We start from the raw sequence: 19,718 nt of genomic DNA, 5'->3' as shown, positions 1-19,718 counted from the left end.
TAGAGGGAATTTAATTACTCTTCCATTTTCTCATTGGAACGGCTTTGCGGTGGCCCCACTGAAATGGGAAAGAACGGGATGGGGTGTGGGGCTGGAGACACGATTGGGGTGAGGGGCATAGCTGTCAACATTTCCCTTTTTTTAAGGGAAATTCCCTTATTCTGAATAGGATTCCTCGCAAGAAAAGAGAAAAGTTGACAGCTATGGCAAGGGGTGCAGGCCAGGTTGGGTGGGGGAGGGTGGAGCACACTTTTGCAGTATTTCAGGTTATTAAAGTACAAGGCTGCTAATGTCAAAACACAAAACAAAAGGATCCGTGACAGATGGCCCTCCAACCTCTGCTTAAAAACTTCCAAGGAAAAAGAGTCCACCACCTCCCAAGGGAATCCATTCCACTGTCGGACAGCTCTTACTGTCAGAAAGTTTTCCCCTATGTTGAGTCGGAATCTCCCTTCTTGTAACTTTAAGCCTTTGGTTTGAGTCCTACCCTCCTGAGCAGGAGAAAACAAGCCTTGAAATTTGCCTTAATAATAAACAATAAATGGAGGAGGAATACAAGTAACTCAATTTAAACAAGTTTAAATATGTAAACGATCAGCAGCATCCTGCTAGAGTTACACACTTTTACCGTAATTTCCATTTATTTCGCCGGGTGTTTGTGTGTCTCTGCTAGGTGAGGCCACAGGCAAATCTAGTTTAACCAATCCTACAGCACCCAAAATAAAAAAATTCCTTCCAGTAGCACCTTAAAGACCAACTAAGTTAGTTCTTGGTATGAGCTTTCGTGTGCATGCACACTTCTTCAGATACACTGAAACAGAAGTTGCCAGATCCTTCTATATAGTGAGAAGGTGGGGAGGGGTATTACTCAGAAGGGTGGTGGGAATGGGAGATTGGCAGATAGCTGAGATGAGCCTGTTGACGACTCTTAACGACTGTAATAGGTCTTACAGGAAAAGGCAAGGGGTGAGAAGGTGAGAAATGGCTTAGTCATGTATAATGAGATAAGAATCCAATGTCTCTGTTCAGACCAGGTCTCTCCATGGTTTTAAGTTTGGTAATGAGTTGCAATTCAGCAGCTTCTCTTTCCAGTCTATTTCTGAAATTCCTTTGTAGTAAAACAGCTACTTTGAGATCTTGTATAGAATGTCCTGGGAGATTGAAGTGTTAGGAAACCAGATGCCTCGGGGAAGCCTGCAAACAAGGGACCTGTGAATATTTGCAAATTTTGTTTCTGATCATTTCCTTGGTGAATTTATTCAAATAGCATTTGCCCCACCCACAACCCTCTGGGTTTGTTTATTTCATCCCTTTCCTCCGCCTGCTTGCTTATATATCTTCCTTATATATCTTGCTTATATCTCTTCCTACAATCCTCCTGAAGACTCCGCGCATTTTGACGAGGTTTTGGATGAGATAAGAACCCGCAGCTCCCATCGCACGCAGCTCTTCATCGTGGCTCTCTAAGGGTTAAGGAGAACGAGCTGCGGCTCCTAGAGAGGCCCCGGAAAAAACGTGTCTGTTTGGGGAAAGGGGGCGAGGGAGAAAAAACGCGAAAGTTCCTTCCGGTTTGAATTGCCTTCAGCGGCGGATGAATGGAGGAAGGAGCCGAGCGAGGGAAAGCGGCTTGCGATGTAGAGGGGAGGAGGGTGAGTACGCAGCATTGGAAGGGAGCCAGCCTTTCTCCTCCCTGGGGGTTCTGCGCTTTCTGACAGCTGGGTGGCAGGCAGAAATCCAACAGGGGAAGCTTTTCTCTTCCTCTTTTTCTTCTTCCAGCTGCTCCCCTGGCGTTCAAGTTTCTCCCCGCAAAATCAGCCAGGGAATAGAAGGGGAAAGCGCCAAGAACAAAGAAGCCACCAAGGCATTTAAAAAGCACTTAAGCAAAATATTATTAAATAAGTTTATTGCGTATACCCCGCCCATCTGGCCGGGCCTCCCCAGCCACTCTGGGCGGCTTCCAACAGAATAGGAAAAACACAATCAAATATTAAAAAACTTCCCTAAAAGAGAACGTCGCTTTGCTGTTAAGCAAACGGAGGCGCAAGCGGGGTTGGCCCCGTGCAAACCGAGGAAAGGACTCCCACGAGGGGGTTTCAGCAGGGTAGAGCTTTGCCCGAAATTTTGTTGCTGTGCACTTGCCCTCCAAAATGAAAGGTTGGGCTTCAGTTTGAAGATCTCGTTTTGGGGGGCCCAGCTGTTTTTTTCTGTGTCCCCGATTTTGATAGCAGTGGCATGTATGTATGCATGTGTTTTATATACAGTGGTACCTCAGGTTAAGTACTTAATTCGTTCTGGAGGTCCGTTCTTAATCTGAAACTGTTCTTAACCTGAAGCACCACTTTAGCTAATGGGGCCTCCTGCTGCTGCCGCACCGCCAGAGCACGATTTCTGTTCTCATCCTGAAGCAAAGTTCTTAACCCAAGATGCTATTTCTGGGTTAATGGAGTCTGTAACCTGAAGCGTATGTAACCCGAGGTACCACTGTATTGCTCTCTCATGGCCAACAAGCTTTTAAAAGGCGATCAGCCACATTCAGGCAAGATAAGGCTACCAGTGGTTGCTGCCACAATGGTGATCCTCGAGCTCTGCTGTTAGGAGGCAGCCTCTGCCCCTGAATAACAGCTGCTGGAATTCAGAAGCGTGGAGAGTGTGGCTGTTGCCCTCAGGTCCCACTTGTGGGTTTCCCATTGGGGCATCTGGTTAGCCTCTGTGAAAGCCGGATGTTGGGCCTGATCCTGCAGGGCTGCTCTTACAGTGTCCACCCATCAGCTGAGGAGTGGGACTATGTCAGGCATCCCCAAACTCGGGTCTCCAGATGTTTTGGGACTACAGCTCCCATCATCCCTAGCTAACAGGACCAGTGGTCAGGGATGCTGGGAATTGTAGTCCCAAAACATCTGGAGGGCCAAGTTTGGGGGTGCCTGGACTATGTGCAAGTGTGGAATATGCAACCCAGGATGGTGGCCAGGGGTGAATCAGCTTTTCAGGCCCCCTCCCCAAAGGTCTTCCAACCATGATGACTCTCCTCTTTTTGCAAGTTGGCACCCATTCCCAAGGTCACACCATACTGTTTGTCTGGTGAGCCAGTGAGCATCACTGCACACCAGGCCAAATCCTGACCAATGCACCAACATTCATTGGATTCCGATCAAGGTTTGATTTTGTTGTAGCAGCCCAGTGGAATAGAGATGTTGACCTTTTCTGTCTCGGTGAAGTCAGACCACTGCGTTAGCAGTACCAAAGTAACCTCTCCGGGGTTCAAGCCTGGGCAGTGTGTATGGAGGCCTTGGGCTGCCCAGACGACAAGACCCCCCTCAGCCTCGCTGATGTGGTCCAAAGGAAAGCAGAGCAACACATTTGACACCAGCTGGGCTGCAGGAGTTGTAGGACAGAGCTTTACAGTCATACCTCTTGTTGCGTTTGCTTCAGGTTAATTTTTTTCAGTACTGGAAAGGGTTACTTCTGGGTTTCGCCGCTTGCGCATGCGCAGGCGCTCAAAATGACGTCACGTGCAGAAGCGGCGAATCGCGGCACGCGCAGACGCGGGTTGCATTCTGCTCATGTTGCGAACGGGGCTTCGGAACGGATCCCGTTCGCAACCAGAGGTACCACTGTACAAGACACCATCCAACTGTCTTAGGGACTCCAGATTTGTGTAAGGTTTACTCCTGAGCCTTTTCGTTTCCCGAAGATATCCTTCAAGGCAGTGGGGACTTAGGATCTGCGTTTCCCTTCTCCTAAATGGGCTTCCTTCCTGGTTGGACAGTCCCCATCTGCCCCTCACTTCCCTCTACAGCACATCCAGAAACTGCCTTCTTGACCATTGGACCCATGATTAGTCCCGTCCGCTCAATCTGCCGGAGCCTGTCTGCGCATGCAGGGAAAGTTCCTAACTCACTGTGGGTTTGAGGCCCATTGGCTGCCCTGACCTGGTTTAGATAGCTATTTGAAGCCATTCCCTGGGATTGTGGCCGCTGTCACACGCTGACAGCTTCTAGGAGCCACAGGTGAGAGTTGAGTGCAGGTGGGGAACCAGAGGAGCACAAACTGCCCCAGAAGGAGCACAATGTGTCCCCCACCAGAGTCCCCACCCCTCTCCTGAAGCTTGCACAACGGGGGGAAAACCCATAGACTATTGAATGTAATACAGGTTGTTCTACACAGAGGGAGAGATCAGGCCCTGCCAGGAAGGCTTAATGTGGGCTTCTCTGTCTGGCCCTTGGCTCTCCCCAGGCCACACTTCTCAATGGCCATGTTCTGAACCTCCCATCTGGAATGTGCCACAAAATTCTGAAAATGCCTCTTGCTTTCCTGGATAGCAGGCAAGCGTGTAGGTGTCAAAATCTCTGGGTTCTGGCATGGCTGGAATGTGCCCTGCTCTTCAAAGGAAAGAGTTGCCTCCTTGGCCACACCCATTTTTTACTTTGGCCACGCCCACTTCTGTCATGGGAGGACCCCTTTCCCGGAAGCCTGCCTGCCTGTCAGAGAATGTGAAACCTCAGTGTGGAGATAATAATAACAAATAAGAGATGGTTCCCTAGTGCTGCTGCTCTAATCCAAGGTTTCCTAGCGCTGCACTGAGCTGCAATTCAGCCACGTTTCCAAACAGGAATATTAATTTGGCAATGAAGCAAATGAACCAGAGACTGCCCACGGCTCCCAAGGTTCTGGCAAAATGTTTCTAGCAACGCTGGCAGGTGTGGAGCAGCAGGAAATTTGTGCAGGCTTTGCCTTGGCTGTCCTTTCTCTTTTCCTTGGCATTCAGAAGCGTTTCTGCCTTCCATTGTGGAGGCAGAGTTAGTGGCCGTTCATAGCCATACCTTCCATGAACTTGCCTGATTTCCTTTTGTAGCCATAAGTCATCATTGGGAGCGGATAACATGGTTTAACTCTATTCTTTTGCCTTTTCTGAATCTCCTTCGCATGTCTGCAATTTCTAGTATTATGAGAGAGAGAAATATTTTCTAGAATTGCAGGGACCCCAAGGGTCATCTAGTCCAGCCCCCTGCAATGCAGGAATCTCAGCTAAAGCATCCAGGACAGATGGCCATCCAACCTCCGCTTAAAATCCTCCAAGGAAGGAGAGTCCACAACCATGCATAATTTTATACTCCTCTGACATCTCCCATGCCCATGCTCAGAATCTAATTTGAAGTTTATATAGAGATCTATACATTTATAAGGTTTTTAAAATCAGTATCAGGTGTGAAAGAACCTGTGACCCTCCAGCTGATGCCGAATTCGAACTCCCATCATCCCTAGCTACTGGCCGTGTTTGCCAGCGCTGATACGATTTAAAGTTCAGCAACATCTGGAGGGCCAAAAGTTCCCCACTCCTGATCTGTGTCTTGCTCCACATCCTCTTTCCTGGCCTACTTCACAGGGTTGTTGCGAGGACAAAATGGAGAGGGGAAGAACCATGTCACTGCCCTGAGCTTTTTGGAAGAAAGGAGGGGTATAAATGCAAGATCATATTAGTTATTCTCATTTCTGGTTTACTTCTCTCCCATCCCAGAGAGAGCCCTTTCCGCTCATCTGGAACATCTACCTATCTAAACGTTAGCCAAGAGGAAGACCTGATTCATCTCTGCTGCCTGTTGAATGACACCTATCCACCTTAACATGGCAAACTGGATCTAAGGAGAGGCTGGATATTTGTTCCGACTTTCAGCGAGGAAGTGAGAAGTTCTCTGGGATAAAGAGGGAGACTGAAATCGGATGAGGCCATTCTGGGCCCGAGACAAGATGGCCGTCAGGGAAGGGACACAGTCTGGCTTTGGCCTGCGGTTCCACGCAGAGCTTGAGCAAGGAGTCCCCCAGCAGATCAAAATGGAGGAGGATACCTCGGATTCCACCTCGGGGGAAGGGTTGGAAGAAACCCCTTACATCATCCAGGCCGGAAGCATCCGCAAAATCCTGCAGAGGCCTCCCGGAGACCAGGAAACTGGCAACGGGCTGCTTTGGGAAACCCAGTGGCAGGACTTTCTGAAGACCCTGGAATACCCACCACAGATCCTCGAGGAACCCACCCCGTGGGACAACACCAAGTCTTTCCTGGCCTCCTTTGAGCAAGTGGCTGAAGCGTGCCGGTGGCCCCGAGATGACTGGATGGTCCATCTTCTGCCAGCCCTCAGCGGGGAAGCTGAGCAGATCTTCAGCAACCTGGACGCCAGAGACAGGATTAACTACGACAAGGTCAAGGCGGCCATTTTGCGTGGGGATGCCATCATCAGGGAGAGGCAGCGCCAGAACTTCCGCTGCTTCTGCTACCAGGAGGCCGAGGGGCCAAGAGGCGTTTACGGGCGGCTCCAGCAGCTGTGCGGTCAGTGGCTGAAGGTGGAGAGGCACTCCAAGGAGCAGATCCTGGAGCTGCTGATCCTGGAGCAGTTCCTGAGCATCCTGCCGCCCGAGATGCAGAGCTGGGTCGGGGAACATGGGCCGGAGACCTGCTCCCAGGCGGTGGCCCTGGCCGAGGACTTCCTGCAGAGGGCGTATGCTGGAGAGAGTTGGGAAGAGCAGGTGAGAGTCTAGATTTTCCAGCTTTGACTTAGGTAAGTTTCCCTCTTCAAGGTTACACCCCTGCTCTCAACAGCAATGCCTGATGAGGTTGTTCAGGTATGATGAAAGCAGACAAATATCCTAGGCAGAGGAGATGGGGGTTGCTTGCTCTGCAACAAAAAGTTGCAGCATGGTTTGTTCCTTGTTCAGGTTTCTAGACACTCTTTTCCACTGCGTTTTTTTGGGGGTGGGCAGTGATTCACTGTATTTACCGTATTTTTTGCTCTTTAGGACGCACCGGACCATAGGACGCACCGGACTATAGGAGGGGGAGAACAGGAAGAAAAAAAATTCTCCCCCTCTCTGCTCAGCGCCCCTTCAGCGAAGCGGCAGGAGAAACGGAGCCCCTTCCATTTCTCCTCCCACTTCACTGAAGGGGCGCTGCGCAGAGAGGGAAAACTGTGCAGCGCCTCTCCAGCGAAGCGAAGCCCGGAGAGCAAGAGGGATCGGTGTGCACCGACCCCTCTCGCTCTCCAGGCTTCAGGCAGCTATCCACAAGCCTTCGGAGAACAGCGGGAACTCCTGCTGCGCTCCGAAGGCTTGTGGATAGCTGCCTGAAGCCCCTGGAGCGCAGCGGGAGTTCTCTGCGCTCTGGGGGCTTCAGGCAGCTTCAGTGAAAGCAACACGAAGCCTCCGGAGCGCGGGGGGAGCTCTCCCTCTGTGCTTCGGAGGCTTCGCATTGCTATCGCTGAAGCCAAGGAGCCTGCATTCGCTCCATAGGACGCGTACACATTTCCCTTTCATTTTTGGAGGGGGGAAAGTGCGTCCTATAGAGCAAAAAATACGGTACTTATTACCTTCATAGACCTCCTTTTCCTCCAAGGAGCTCAAGGTTCTCCCCTCCCTATTTTATCCTCACAGCTACCCCTGTGAGGTAGGTAGACTGAGAGACAGGGATTGGTCTCAGGTCGGCCACTGAGTTGCATGGCTGCATTTGAACCCTGGTCTCTCTCACTGACTACTACACCACACTGGCTCTCCCAGTATCTTTAGAAACCTTTATATGGACAAACCTTGGAATTATGCTCTAAAAGTAAAGAGTCTTGATAAAGTTGTCCATTTAACTCAGTTTGGTTGGCCAGAAAGGCTTAGCTGGTCAGGCATGTGTACCAAGAAATGTCGTAAAAATAAAGAGCAAATAAAACCATGAAACGCGCACCGGGAAATGACATAAACACGCTCTTAAGAGTTCAAGGAATTTAAGAGAGGTAAGCAAGTTTGTAGAGTAAAAGATGAGGCATGGGGCATGTGAGGAAGGAAGTGAGCTAATACCCAGGGCTTTTCTTCAGCTGGAACTCAGCTTCAACACCTCTCAGGCGGGAGCCATTGCCATTCTAAGAGAGTGAGGGAGGTGTTTGTGGTGATTTCCCACATCTCTTTTTCTAGAAAAATAGCACTGGTTAGCTCAATATTGGAAGGGATATTGGCATAAAAATCCTAAAAGAGGTTCCATGTTAGTGTGTGAAGGCCATGACTGCTTGAACAAGGCAGCTGTCCCTTTGGCCCCACAGCTCCAGCTGAGGAGGAGGCCTCACTCTGAGAGCCAATCCCTCCAGGCTACACTGGGGCGCAATCTGCATCACTTTCCCATGGCCGCCACCCCTCACGACCTCTGCTCCCAAATCCTTCCTTGAAGGGGGATCTTATCTTTCTTTTCTAGGGCAACCCAGTCAGATGGGTGGGGCAAAAGAGCATTATTATTATTATTATTATTATTATTATTATTATTATTATTATTTAATTTATTAATTTATTTTTTATTTTATTTATGTCAGGAGTTGGGACCAATTGAGGAGGTCGCTCTGGATTTCTCTGAGGAAGAAGAGACCCCACTGAATGGGGAGCGGAGCCCTGGTTACACAGAGGCCGGTAGGGAGGATGACGACAGCGACGCCACCTCACTAGGTGAGGATGACTGTTTATTTTCACTTAAAAACAACACCAGTGGCTTCTCTTCAGCAAACTGAGTCTGGCCAACAGTAAAACCATGGGCTAGGCCCCGTCCTAGTCCTCCTCAGAATAGGCCCATTACACTTAATGGGCATGACTGACTTAGGTTCACTAATTCCAGTGGGTCTAAAGGTAAAGGTAAAGGGACCCCCGACCATTAGGTCCAATCGCGGACGACTCTGGGGTTGTGGCGCTCATTTTGCTTTACTGGCCGAGGGAGCCGGCGTACAGCTTCCGGGTCATATGGCCAGCATGACTAAGCCGCTTCTGGCGAACCAGAGCAGCGCACGGAAACACCGTTTACCTTCCCGCCGGAGTGGTACCTATTTATCTACTTGCACTTTGATGTGCTTTCAAACTGCTAGGTGGGCAGGAGCAGGGACCGAGCAACAGGAGCTCACCCAGTCACGGGGATTCGAACCGCCGACCTTTTGATCGGCAAGCCCTAGGCTCTATGGTTTAACCCACAGCACCACCCGTGTCCCTGCAGTGGGTCTACTCTGTGTCTACTCCTTAAAATGTATAATAACCAATTGCTGTAAAAACAACGGCAGCGGTTGACCATTGCAGTGGTCACGGAAACAAACAAAACGCAAACAGGTGGCAGTAAGCAAGCGTCAGGATAGGAAGGAGCTATTTCTGCTGCCGCCACCACCACCCACTCCCCATCATTGCGGAGGGTTGGACTAGATGACCCTTGGCTCCCTTCCAACTCTTAAGATGCTATGATTCTACATCCAGACCTGCTGGATAGCTCAGTTGGTTAGAGCGTGGCGCTGATAATGCCAAGGCCTCAGGTTCAATCCCAGTAAGGAACGGCTGCATATTTCTGCATTTCAGGGGGTTGGACTAGATCACGGGTGTCAAACACAAGGCCCGCGGGCCAGACCTCGTCATGTGGCCCGTGTAGCCGCCGCCGGCCGCCAGCCTTCACCTTTTATTCTCGCTTTTTTTTTTTTGACACAAGAAAGCCGCCTCTTCAGCGCATGCGCGGCAGCCTACAAGCCAGAGAATGTCTGCCCTCTAGCGGCGCCGGCCGTTCTACACGGGAAACCTCCACTTTACATGTCCTTTACATAGTCCTACAGATACAACCGGCCCTTTGAGGGTGACCAAACTGCTGATGCGGCCCCCGATGAATTTGAGTTTGACACCCCTGGACTAGATGATCCTCGGGGTCCCTTCCAACTTTATGATTCCATGAAAACAGCAGTAGCAAGTAACCAAGGACTAGGAAACATGTAAAATAAATTAAACAAAGGAGAATTAAAATTAAAAAAATCTATGTGACTTTCTCAAGGATTTCTCTCCGTCTCTGAACGGGCCTTCTCTACAGTGGCTCCTTGTCTGTGCAACAAAGTTCGCCTTTGTTTGATTTGATTGACCTCCTATGCCCTTTTAAAATGTGGGGGGTTTTTTTGGGGGGGGTTATTTTGATTATTGATTTTGTGGTTTTATATTTTAGTCTGTAAACCGCCCTGAGACCTGCAGGTATAGGGCGGTATATAAATTCAGTTAATAATAGTAGTAATAGTAGAATATGTCAGGCGTGCTCTGATGGTGTTTCCTGCTTGGCAGGGGGTTGGACTCGATGGCCCTTGCGGTCTCTTCCAACTCTATGATTCTATGATTCTAGAATGGTAGAATAGTTCTAACATTGACCCATCTATCCCAGCATCCTGTTCTCACAGTGGCCAACCAGATGATCCAATGAGAAGCCTGCAAACAGGGCCTGTGTGGAACAGCACCCTGCCCAATTCCGATTCTTAGCAACTGGTACTCAGAGGGGGAGCACGGCCATCTCTGCTAGTAGCTGTTGATAGCCTTATCTTGTGGTTCAACAGTCAATTCCTCCAATCAGGGAACTCTGGGAATCATAGCTCTTTGGGGGGGGGCGGGGGGGCTTCCTAGCAACTCTCAGCACCCTGAAAAAATTACACCTCCCAGGATTCTCTGTGGGCAGCCGTGACGGTTTAAAGTGGTGTGATACTGCTTTAAATGTGTGGCGCACGTGGGGACTGAGAGAGAGCGAACAAGAGAGAAGGACAAGTAATTGGGCTTGCATTCTTCCTTCTTTCTTTCCCCAGCCACTCTGGGCGGCTCCCAACAGAATATTAAAAACACAATAAAACATCAGACATTAATTACTTCCCTGTACAGGGTTGCCTTCAGCTGTCTTCTAAAAGTCAGATAGTTGTTTATTTCCTTGACATCTGATGGGAAGGAGTTCCACAGGGTGGGTGCCAACACCGAGAAGGCCCTCTGCCTGGTTCCCTATAACCTCACTTCTTGCAGTGAGGGAACCGCCAGAAGGCCCTCGGAGCTGGACCTCAGCGTCATGAGATGTTTCATGAGTGTAGTGGCTATTGACTTTTGACACTTGAGGGTTATATTTTTAGCACCCACCTTATTTTTAGCAATGGTCAGTTGCTATAAATTGCTTTTGGTGTTTTGTTTTAACGCTGTAACCCACCCTGCAACCTTGGGGTGTAAAGGTAAAGGTAAAGGTACCCCTGCCCGTACGGGCCAGTCTTGACAGACTCTAGGGTTGTGCTCACTCTAGAGGCCGGAAGCCGGCGCCGTCCGCAGACACTTCTGGGTCACGTGGCCAGTGTGACATAGCTGCTCTGGCGACCTGCAACCTTGGGGTGATGGGCAGATGATGATGATGATGATGATGATGATGATGATAATAATAATAATAATAATAATAATAATAATAATAATAATAATAATAATAATAATATAGTGGAATGGCTGTATGGATCTTCCAGGAGCAGAGGCAGTGTACCTCTAAATGCCAGCTGCTTGGGGTGCTTCCCAGAGGCATCTTATTGGCCAACTACAGGAAACAGGAAGCTGGGCTAGGTGGACCATTGGTCCAGTCCAGCAGGGCACTCATTTGTTTTTTTCTGCCATGTTTAAAATGTCCCCTTTGTTGTGGCAGGTGAAGATTGGGTGAGTGCCACTGAGACGGAGACACCCCAGTCAGAAGGATTTTATCAAGCATACCCAAACGGGACTCCGAACGGAAGGAGAGAAGAAAGCGAGGCTTCCTGTTTTCGTAAGGAGGAAGAGCACCACCCTGAGAGGAAAGAGGAAAATGGCCCACCAGAGAGAGCAGAAACATGTGTGATTTGGGAGGGCGATGAACCCCTTGAGGAAAGCAGGGAAGCACAGGGGATCCACATGCCAAAGAAGAAGGGCATGTTCAAGGTTGATGGATGGCGCGTCAGGCAGAGGACAGACCCTATTAAACGTGAGAGAACCAACACATTGGAGCAGCCCTACAAATGCTCTGATGGTGGGAAAAGCTTCAAGGTGATCTCTCACTGCATTTCTCGCAAAAGAAGACATGGGGAAAGGAAGCAACACAGGTGCCCGGACTGTGGGAAATCCTTCATTTCCAAAGCACACCTTAGCATTCATCAGAGAACCCACAGTGGAGAGAAGCCATTCAAGTGCCTGGCCTGTGGGAAGACTTTTGCCCAGAGTTCCAACCTCAGTGTCCATCAGAGAATCCACACAGGAGTGAAGCCGTTCCAATGCTCTGACTGTGGGAAAAACTTCTGTTCCAGCGCCAACCTTACCAAACACCAGAGCACCCATGTGAAGGGGGCCCCATATAAATGTTTAGTGTGTGGGAAGAGCTTCAAGGTGCACTCTCAATTTATCACCCACAAAAGAATCCACGCAGGAAGGAAATCGCACACATGCTCAGACTGTGGGAAGAACTTCCTTGCTGCATCACACCTCATAATTCATCGGCGAGTTCATACTGGAGAGAGACCCTATAAATGTGTGGAATGTGGGAAAGCCTTTATTCAGAAGGCTCACCTTAAGGTCCACCAACGAACGCACAAAAGAGGAAAATCGTTCCAGTGTTCTGAGTGTGGAGAAAACTTCAGTTCCAGGATCAGCCTTATCCAACATCAAATAATCCACCCTGGAGTGAGCCCCTATAAATGCTATGAATGTGGGAAAACCTTCAGGGTGAATTCCCACCTTATTGCTCACAAGAGGAACCACGCAGCCAAGAAACCCCATAAGTGTTCATACTGTGGGAAATCCTTCTTTACCAAATCGTACTTTATCATCCATCAGAGAATCCACACAGGAGAGAGACCGTTCAAATGCTTGGCCTGCGGGAAAGGTTTTAGCCAGATTTCGCACCTTAATGTTCATAAACGAACCCACATTGGGGTGAAGACATTCCAGTGCTCTGACTGTGGGAAAAGTTTCAGTTCGAGCTCAAACCTTATTAAGCATCAGAGCATCCACACAAAAGGAAACCTCTATATATGCTCTGACTGTGGGAAAAGCTTCAAAGGCCATTCCCACCTTATTGCTCACAAGAGAATCCACACAGCCAAGAAGACCCACAAGTGTTCGTACTGCGGGAAGTCCTTCTTTGGCAAATCGTACCTCATGACCCACCAGAGAATCCACACGGGAGAGAGGCCATACAAATGTTTGGCCTGTGGGAAAAGCTTCACGCAGAGCGCCCACCTTACCACTCATCAAAGGACTCACAAAGGAAAAAAGTCATTATGTTGCTCAGACTGTGGGAAAAGCTTCAGGGTCAGCGCTCACCTTATTGCACACAAGAGGATTCATGAGGCAAAGAAAGCCCATAAGTGTTCCTACTGCAGCAAATCCTTCATTTTCAAGTCCTACCTTATCATACACGAGAGAATGCACACAGGAGAGAGACCCTACAAATGTTTGGTTTGTGGCAAAAGCTTCAGTCAGAATTCACACCTTACTGTTCATCAGAGAACTCATGTGGGGAAGAAACCATCCAGGAAAGGCTTTAGGGTGAGCTCTCAGCTTATTGCCCATAAGAGAATCCACACAACAAAGAAGCTGCACAACAACAACAACAACAACAACAACAACAACAACAACAACAACAACAACAACAACAACAACGGGAATAGTACTAAGTGTTTGGATTGTGGGAAATCTTTCATATCCAAATCATATCTGATCATCCATCAGAGAATACACACAGGAGAGAGACCCTATAAGTGCACGGTCTGTGGGAAATGTTTCAGCCAGAGCTCTCATCTGACAGTCCACCAGAGAACCCACAAGGGAGAGAAGTTGTTCCCGTGTTCAGACTGTGAGGAAAAATTCAGTTCCAGGATGAAGCTTCTTAAGCATCAGAGAATCCACATGAAGGGGAATCCATTTAAATGCTTGGACTGTGGGAAATCTTTTGTCACCAAATCACAGCTTGTGGTACACCAGAGAAGCCACACTGGGGAGAGGCCGTATAAATGTTTGGACTGTGGGAAAGGGTTCAGCCAGAGCTCGAATCTCATTAGGCACCAGAGGATTCATTCAGGGGAGAACCCCTATAAATGCTCAGACTGTGGGAAAAGCTTTTGTTCAGGTGAGAACCTTATTAAGCATCAGAGAATCCACACTTAAGGAAGCAAGATCCTGAATTATGTGCCCATACACTTCGAGAAGGCCATAAAAGTGTCTGGACTTAAACAACAGTGGATTTTATTAGTCAGTAGGTGGTGGCGAGGAAAAGATTTTTTGCAAAACACCATGCTGCAGACAGCGTTTTTGGTCGTTACTCAAAGATTTGCTGTTCACCAGTGAAGCCATGGAGGAATCAGCTGAGGTAAATGCTTTAGACAAAGGGAAGCATCCCTTGTGAGCTCAGATCTTTCCGTCGAAAAGGCGGAACTTGAATCTGCATCAGGTTTTGAACTCAGGACATATGGGATGCAAGGGTGATTCGACAGCTGCATCATCACCCTCTTCTGGCCAAAATAGGGCATTATAAGGGAAACTGCCCGAACTTGTAAGGATGAGCAACAGTGGGCCAAGTGGTGGTGTTTCTAGACAACTTTAAAGATTCCAGGTCACCCTCAGTAAGTTGCTCTCCTTGTGACAGATTGCCTTGGCTCATCTTTTGCACCCTCCTTCATCAACCTAACAGGAGCAGAGTCAGAATCCTGGACTGGGTGGAGTGGAGTGGGGTCTCATTGAAGCTGCCTTTCAGATTATTTGTCCATCCAGCCCTTTATTTTCTGTTATGATTGGCTTCAGCTTTCCAAGATCTCGGGGGGATAAAGACTTTCCCATTGCTTACGAACAGAAGAACCCAAGAACAGCCACTTGCTACTTGAGGCCATTTTTTAAAAAAAAACAAAACAATGAATTGATCCTGGAGCCATACAAAGCCAGGTTCTGCTCCTGAGCTCCGGAAAATCTACAGCTACTGAAATTTTTACATACGGAACAGTGGTGCAAGAAAAAGACACTGCTTAGGTGTTAAAATATATCTGTGTCAGAAAATTCACATGGGAAGGAAGCCATAGAAACACTCAGATTCATAGCTGTCAACTTTTCCCTTTTCTTGCGAGGAATCCTATTTGAAATAAGGGAATTTCCCTTAAAAAACGGGAAATGTTGACAGCTATGCTCAGATTGCCGCTGAAACTCTTAGTCTGAGTAAACCTTGGAGTAAACCTGGAATCTGTGCAGGACAGAATGTTTTTATGTTGTATGAGGAACCAGACACCTCTTAAAAAGGAGAGAAATCCAGGCTGCTGACCAATCTAGGGCTTTTAACCTTTTTTTAAAAACGATTTTTCATTTTTCAATATTTTATGGGTCTGTTGGCAGAGCGGACTTTCTGTTATCCTAAGAAACAACCAAGTGGTCCCTCTCTGGCTGTGCAACTTGCTGCCAGGAACAAGTCCCAAGTTACTTCCTTCCAAATGATTGTGAGAACGATGTGGGGAGACCTGTTTGTGTTATGGGGGTGTGTGTGTGCTTGGTTTTCTGTTCCCACAGCTGATGTTGGGAAATCCTGTCTTTCTCAGTCTTTCGCACCATGGCTGGCAGCCACCGTCCAATCTCCTGCACATATTTGCCCCAAGGCTAGCAGAGGTTGCCCTGCAGAGAAAAGTGGACTAACCTGACTTGCTGTGAATGTGTGCGTCCAGAATTGCTCAGCTCCCAGCCTCTGTGGTATGCACGGTCCTTCACAGAGCACAGTGCACAGACAACATGATGCATCAAATGCCTGGACTTGAGCCTTGGGGGGCGGGAACCCAAACTGTTTCTGCTTCTGTGGCAAAGCCTGTTCAGGGTCTGCTGTGATTACATTTAAGGTCCAAGTTTTGCGCTTTTCAACTATGGCTGCGCTGTTTGGGGGGTGTGGTGTGGGAGACAACGGCCATGCTGGGGTGTGATGTCACTTAGAATCAGAGAATCGGAAGGGGCTCCATGGGTCATCTAGTCCAACCCCTTGCAATGCAGGAATCTCAGCTAAAGCATCCGTGACTGATGGCCATCCAGCCTCTGCTTAGAAAGCTCCAAGGAAGGAGAGTCTACCACCTCTCATAGAAGTCTGTTCCACAGCTCTTACTGTCAGAAAGTTTTTTCTGAATGCTTAGGCGGAATCTCCTTTCTTGTAACTTGAAGCCATTGGTTTTGAGTACTACCCTCCAGAGCAAAAGAAAACAAGCATGCTCCCTCTTCCATGTGACAGCCCTTAAGTTATTTGAAGATGGCTATCATATCTCATCTCAGTCTCCTCTTTTCCAGGCTAAACATACCCAGCTCCTTCAAGTGATTATCATAAGGCTTAGTTTCCAGACCCTTGATCATCTTGGTTGCCCTCCTCTGGACACATTCCAGCCTGTCAACATCCTTCTTAAATCGTGGCGCCCAGAATTGGACACAGGACTCCAGGTGTTGTCTGACCAAGGCAAAATAGAGAATATTACTTCCCTTGATCTGGAGACAGAACTGGACACAGTACTCCAGGTATTCTGCTCTGGTCAGACCTCACCTGGAGTACTGTGTCCAGTTCTGGGCACCACAGTTAAAGAAGGACACTGACAAACTGGAACGTGTCCAGAGGAGGGCAACCAAAATGGTCAAAGGCCTGGAAACGATGCCTTATGAGGAACGGCTAAGGGAGCTGGGCATGTTTAGCCTGGAGAAGAGGAGGTTAAGGGGTGATATGATAGCCATGTTCAAATATATAAAAGGATGTCACATAGAGGAGGGAGAAAGGTTGTTTTCTGCTGCTCCAGAGCAATGGATCCAAACTACAAGAAAGAAGATTCCACCTAAACATTAGGAAGAACTTCCTGACAGTAAGAGCTGTTTGACAGTGGAATTTGCTGCCAAGGAGTGTGGTGGAGTCTCCTACTTTGGAGGTCTTTAAGCAGAGGCTTGACAACCATATGTCAGGAGTGCTCTGATGGTGTTTCCTGCTTGGCAGGGTGTTGGACTCGATGGCCCTTGTGGTCTCTTCCAACTCTATGATTCTATGGAGACTTCTGTTGATGCAGCCTAGAATAGCATTAGCTTTTTTCCTGCTGCATCACACTGCTGGCTTATGTTAAGCTTGTGGTCCACCAAGACCCCTTCATCGTTGCTCTTTCTCCCCCATACCATTTCTCAGAAAAGGGACAAATTGACACATCAGGGTGTGAGGTCATATCAGCACCGTCCAGTCAGGAGCTAGTAATCACGTATGATGCCACATGAGCACTGGCCAGTCAGGAGCAAACCCACCCCCTCCTCTATAGCAGAGCATAATAACAGAACAGCCTTGTTTTGTTGTTGGCGTGTCCCTTTGCGGGTAAAGTTCAAACCATTGGAGAGTTACAGCACCTGTGGGAGAGACACGTTGGGCAGGTGAAAGTTAGGCTGATGTAGGTGTACCATGGCGTTTCACTGGCTACAGAATTGCTTCTTTTCAGCAAATGACTTGTTTCCAGCAGTGTTTGCAGACCTCGGTGTTGCCCAGGTTGTACATTCTGCAAATGCTCCATGGGGGGCAGAAAACAAATAAATCTTTGTGTGGAAATATCTTTTTATTCCTGCCTCATTTCAAATAAACGCTTTCTTACAGGATGAGATTTTGCCCGGCTCAGGAAGAGGCAAAAGAGCCCAGGGCTCTTCACTTTCACCAGCTCGTTTATCTGAGCACCTTCACAAGCAGAGGCAGATTTAGGGGAGCGCGACTGGTTCGCCCGCACTGGGTACTGAGCTGGGAGGGCGCTGCACACACCCCCCCAACAATGACTTATAAGGCAAGAGGCACCAAATTTTTGTATCGCCCAGGGCACTGCTCAGATTTGAAAGCTAAGGTCTACCACTGACACAGTCTGGGAGTGGAACACCAGGGCCAGAACATAATGGGACTCAGAAGCTCAAACATACCAGTCCAACTGCAGAACCAACATTTTCTTACAGGTCTGTCTCCCATCCAAGCAGTCGCTTTTCCAGATTTCAGCCGAAGAAGATGTCTTTCTGTCTCCCTTTTAATGTGCATTTACAGTTGACTGATTTATTGGAAATGATTCATTAGCTATTTGCATTTTTGCCTATCTGTGGAATTATTTTCCCTCTCTCCAACCTCCTCCCTGCCATAGCTGTTACCCATTTCCTACCACAGGATGGGTAGTTTGAACTCGATTTTTGAAGACATCCACATCTATGGCTTACTTTACATTTCCAGAAGGAAAATAAAAATGAGTTGGTTATCTTCATTTTTAAGAACACACAAGGGGTGCCAAGATTACTACCTTTGTGGACACGAGTCCATTCCCCATTTCTATTTGGTTTTGAAAAAATACCAATTGCTGTGGTTCCCAAACTTTCTGCGCCATATGGACCGCTTGAAAATTGAGAGTGTTGGTGGGCCACTTAATGATTTTGCTGCCTGTTGTAGCAATTGTAACGCACTGTGCTGGATGCTGTGTAATTTTAAAAGGGCATTTCCATTGCTGCTTGGATTTGTTAAGTTGTGCGTCTGTTTGCGTCCAATAACATTCAAATGGTAATGCAATAAATTACAATGTGGCAAATAAAAGAAGCAATAGAAATTCATTTAAAGGTCACTATGAAATTAAATGTGGGCATGCCTGAATGAAGCCTGCGGACCACATTTTGGGAACTGCTGATTTATTGAGGTCCTATGGAGAATAGACCCACTGGCCCAAAGTTAAGTTATGCTTCAGTGTCTCCACTCTGAGGCGTCATCAAAACAATAAAGCAGTATCATGCCACTCCCAAAATCCTGGGAGCTGTTGAGGGTGGTGAGAGTTGCTTAGGGCTGCCATACGTCCAGAATCTCCCGGACATATCCGGAATACCACAGCTGGAAGCAGTTTCTGGGTGGAAATTGGCAATAATAATAATATGTCCAGGGAAATCTGGACATATGGCAACCCATGATGGCAGTGTTGTTTTTGTCGATTATCCTTAGAAATAGCTCAAAAACTTCCATTTTTCAGCTTTTGGTGAATTTGCTAAAAAAACACACACAAAAACAGTCAAGCTTGCAAAAATCTATCATTTGCCCGATAATAAATGTTGGAAATGTAAAGAAACTGAAGGTACATTCTTTCACCTTTGGTGGACGTGCCCAAAGATTAAGGCTTTCTGGGAAATGATATATAATGAACTGAAAAAGGTATTTAAATATATCTTCCTGAAGAAACCAGAGGCCTTTCTCCTGGGCATGGTCGGCCAATTGGTGCCAAAGAAGGACAGAACTTTCTTTATGTTATGCTACAACAGCAGCAAGAATACTCATTGCGAAATATTGGAAGACACAAGATCTACCCACCAGGGAAGAATGGCAGATGAAGCTGATGGACTACATGGAACTGGCGGAAATGACTGGCAGAATCCGAGACCAGGGAGAAGGGTTGGTGGAAGAAGATTGGAAGAAATTTAAAGACTATTTACAGAAATATTGCAAAATTAATGGATGTTAGAATGATGTCTGAATGAAGTTAAGTGGTTTTAGCAGCGATGTTATTAAGGTGTATGTAAAAATGGATTGTTAACAGATGAAAATTCAAAGTCATAATTTATTAAGATAAAAACAAAGAGGGAAAGGAATTGCTGAATTACTTAATAGAACTGGAATACAAAAAAGGGAGGTGTGAGGAGGTCAGGGAAGCAAGGAAATGAAATGTAAGGTACAGAAAGATTGATGTGGTTTTTTTAAATGTTTATTATCTTCTGTATTTTGTATTTGTATTTTTTTATTTTTCTCTTTTTATTTATTTAATCTTTTTTTTGAAACTTTTATAAATATCATATATATAAAAAAAGGTCAACAACCTCAACAACTTTTCTGTCCGTATATTCACTGTTTGAAATATGGCAACCTTGGAGTTATTTAGAGACCCTAATTCCCCTCACGGAGCTCT

At 47.5% G+C, this 19,718-nt stretch overlaps 1 protein-coding gene and 2 long non-coding RNA genes across 3 annotated transcripts in view; 1 reads left to right on the top strand and 2 right to left on the bottom strand.

Moving 5' to 3' along the window:
* LOC308581354 overlaps positions 1-19,718 on the bottom strand; it is a 106,709-nt gene that overhangs the window by 27,103 nt on the left and 59,888 nt on the right. The gene's annotated exons all lie outside the window — the stretch shown is intronic.
* On the top strand, positions 1,173-14,685 carry LOC308580363 (uncharacterized protein). The gene is made up of 4 exons (XM_081181806.1): positions 1,173-1,649; positions 5,516-6,519; positions 8,334-8,463; positions 11,456-14,685. Exons 2-4 carry the CDS (start codon positions 5,719-5,721, stop codon positions 13,942-13,944), a joined length of 3,420 nt encoding a protein of 1,139 aa, XP_081037932.1. The 5' UTR covers positions 1,173-1,649; positions 5,516-5,718; the 3' UTR covers positions 13,945-14,685.
* LOC308581286 lies at positions 15,116-18,807 on the bottom strand. The gene is made up of 2 exons (XR_014004929.1): positions 17,164-18,807; positions 15,116-16,237 (listed from the first exon to the last, which is right to left on the bottom strand). It is a non-coding gene; the product is annotated as an uncharacterized lncRNA (long non-coding RNA).

The sequence above is a fragment of the Podarcis bocagei genome, assembly GCF_964188305.1.
Source record: "Podarcis bocagei genome assembly, chromosome: 2".
Taxonomy (NCBI): Eukaryota; Metazoa; Chordata; class Lepidosauria; order Squamata; family Lacertidae; genus Podarcis; species Podarcis bocagei.
This window is presented reverse-complemented; position numbering and strand designations above follow the sequence as displayed.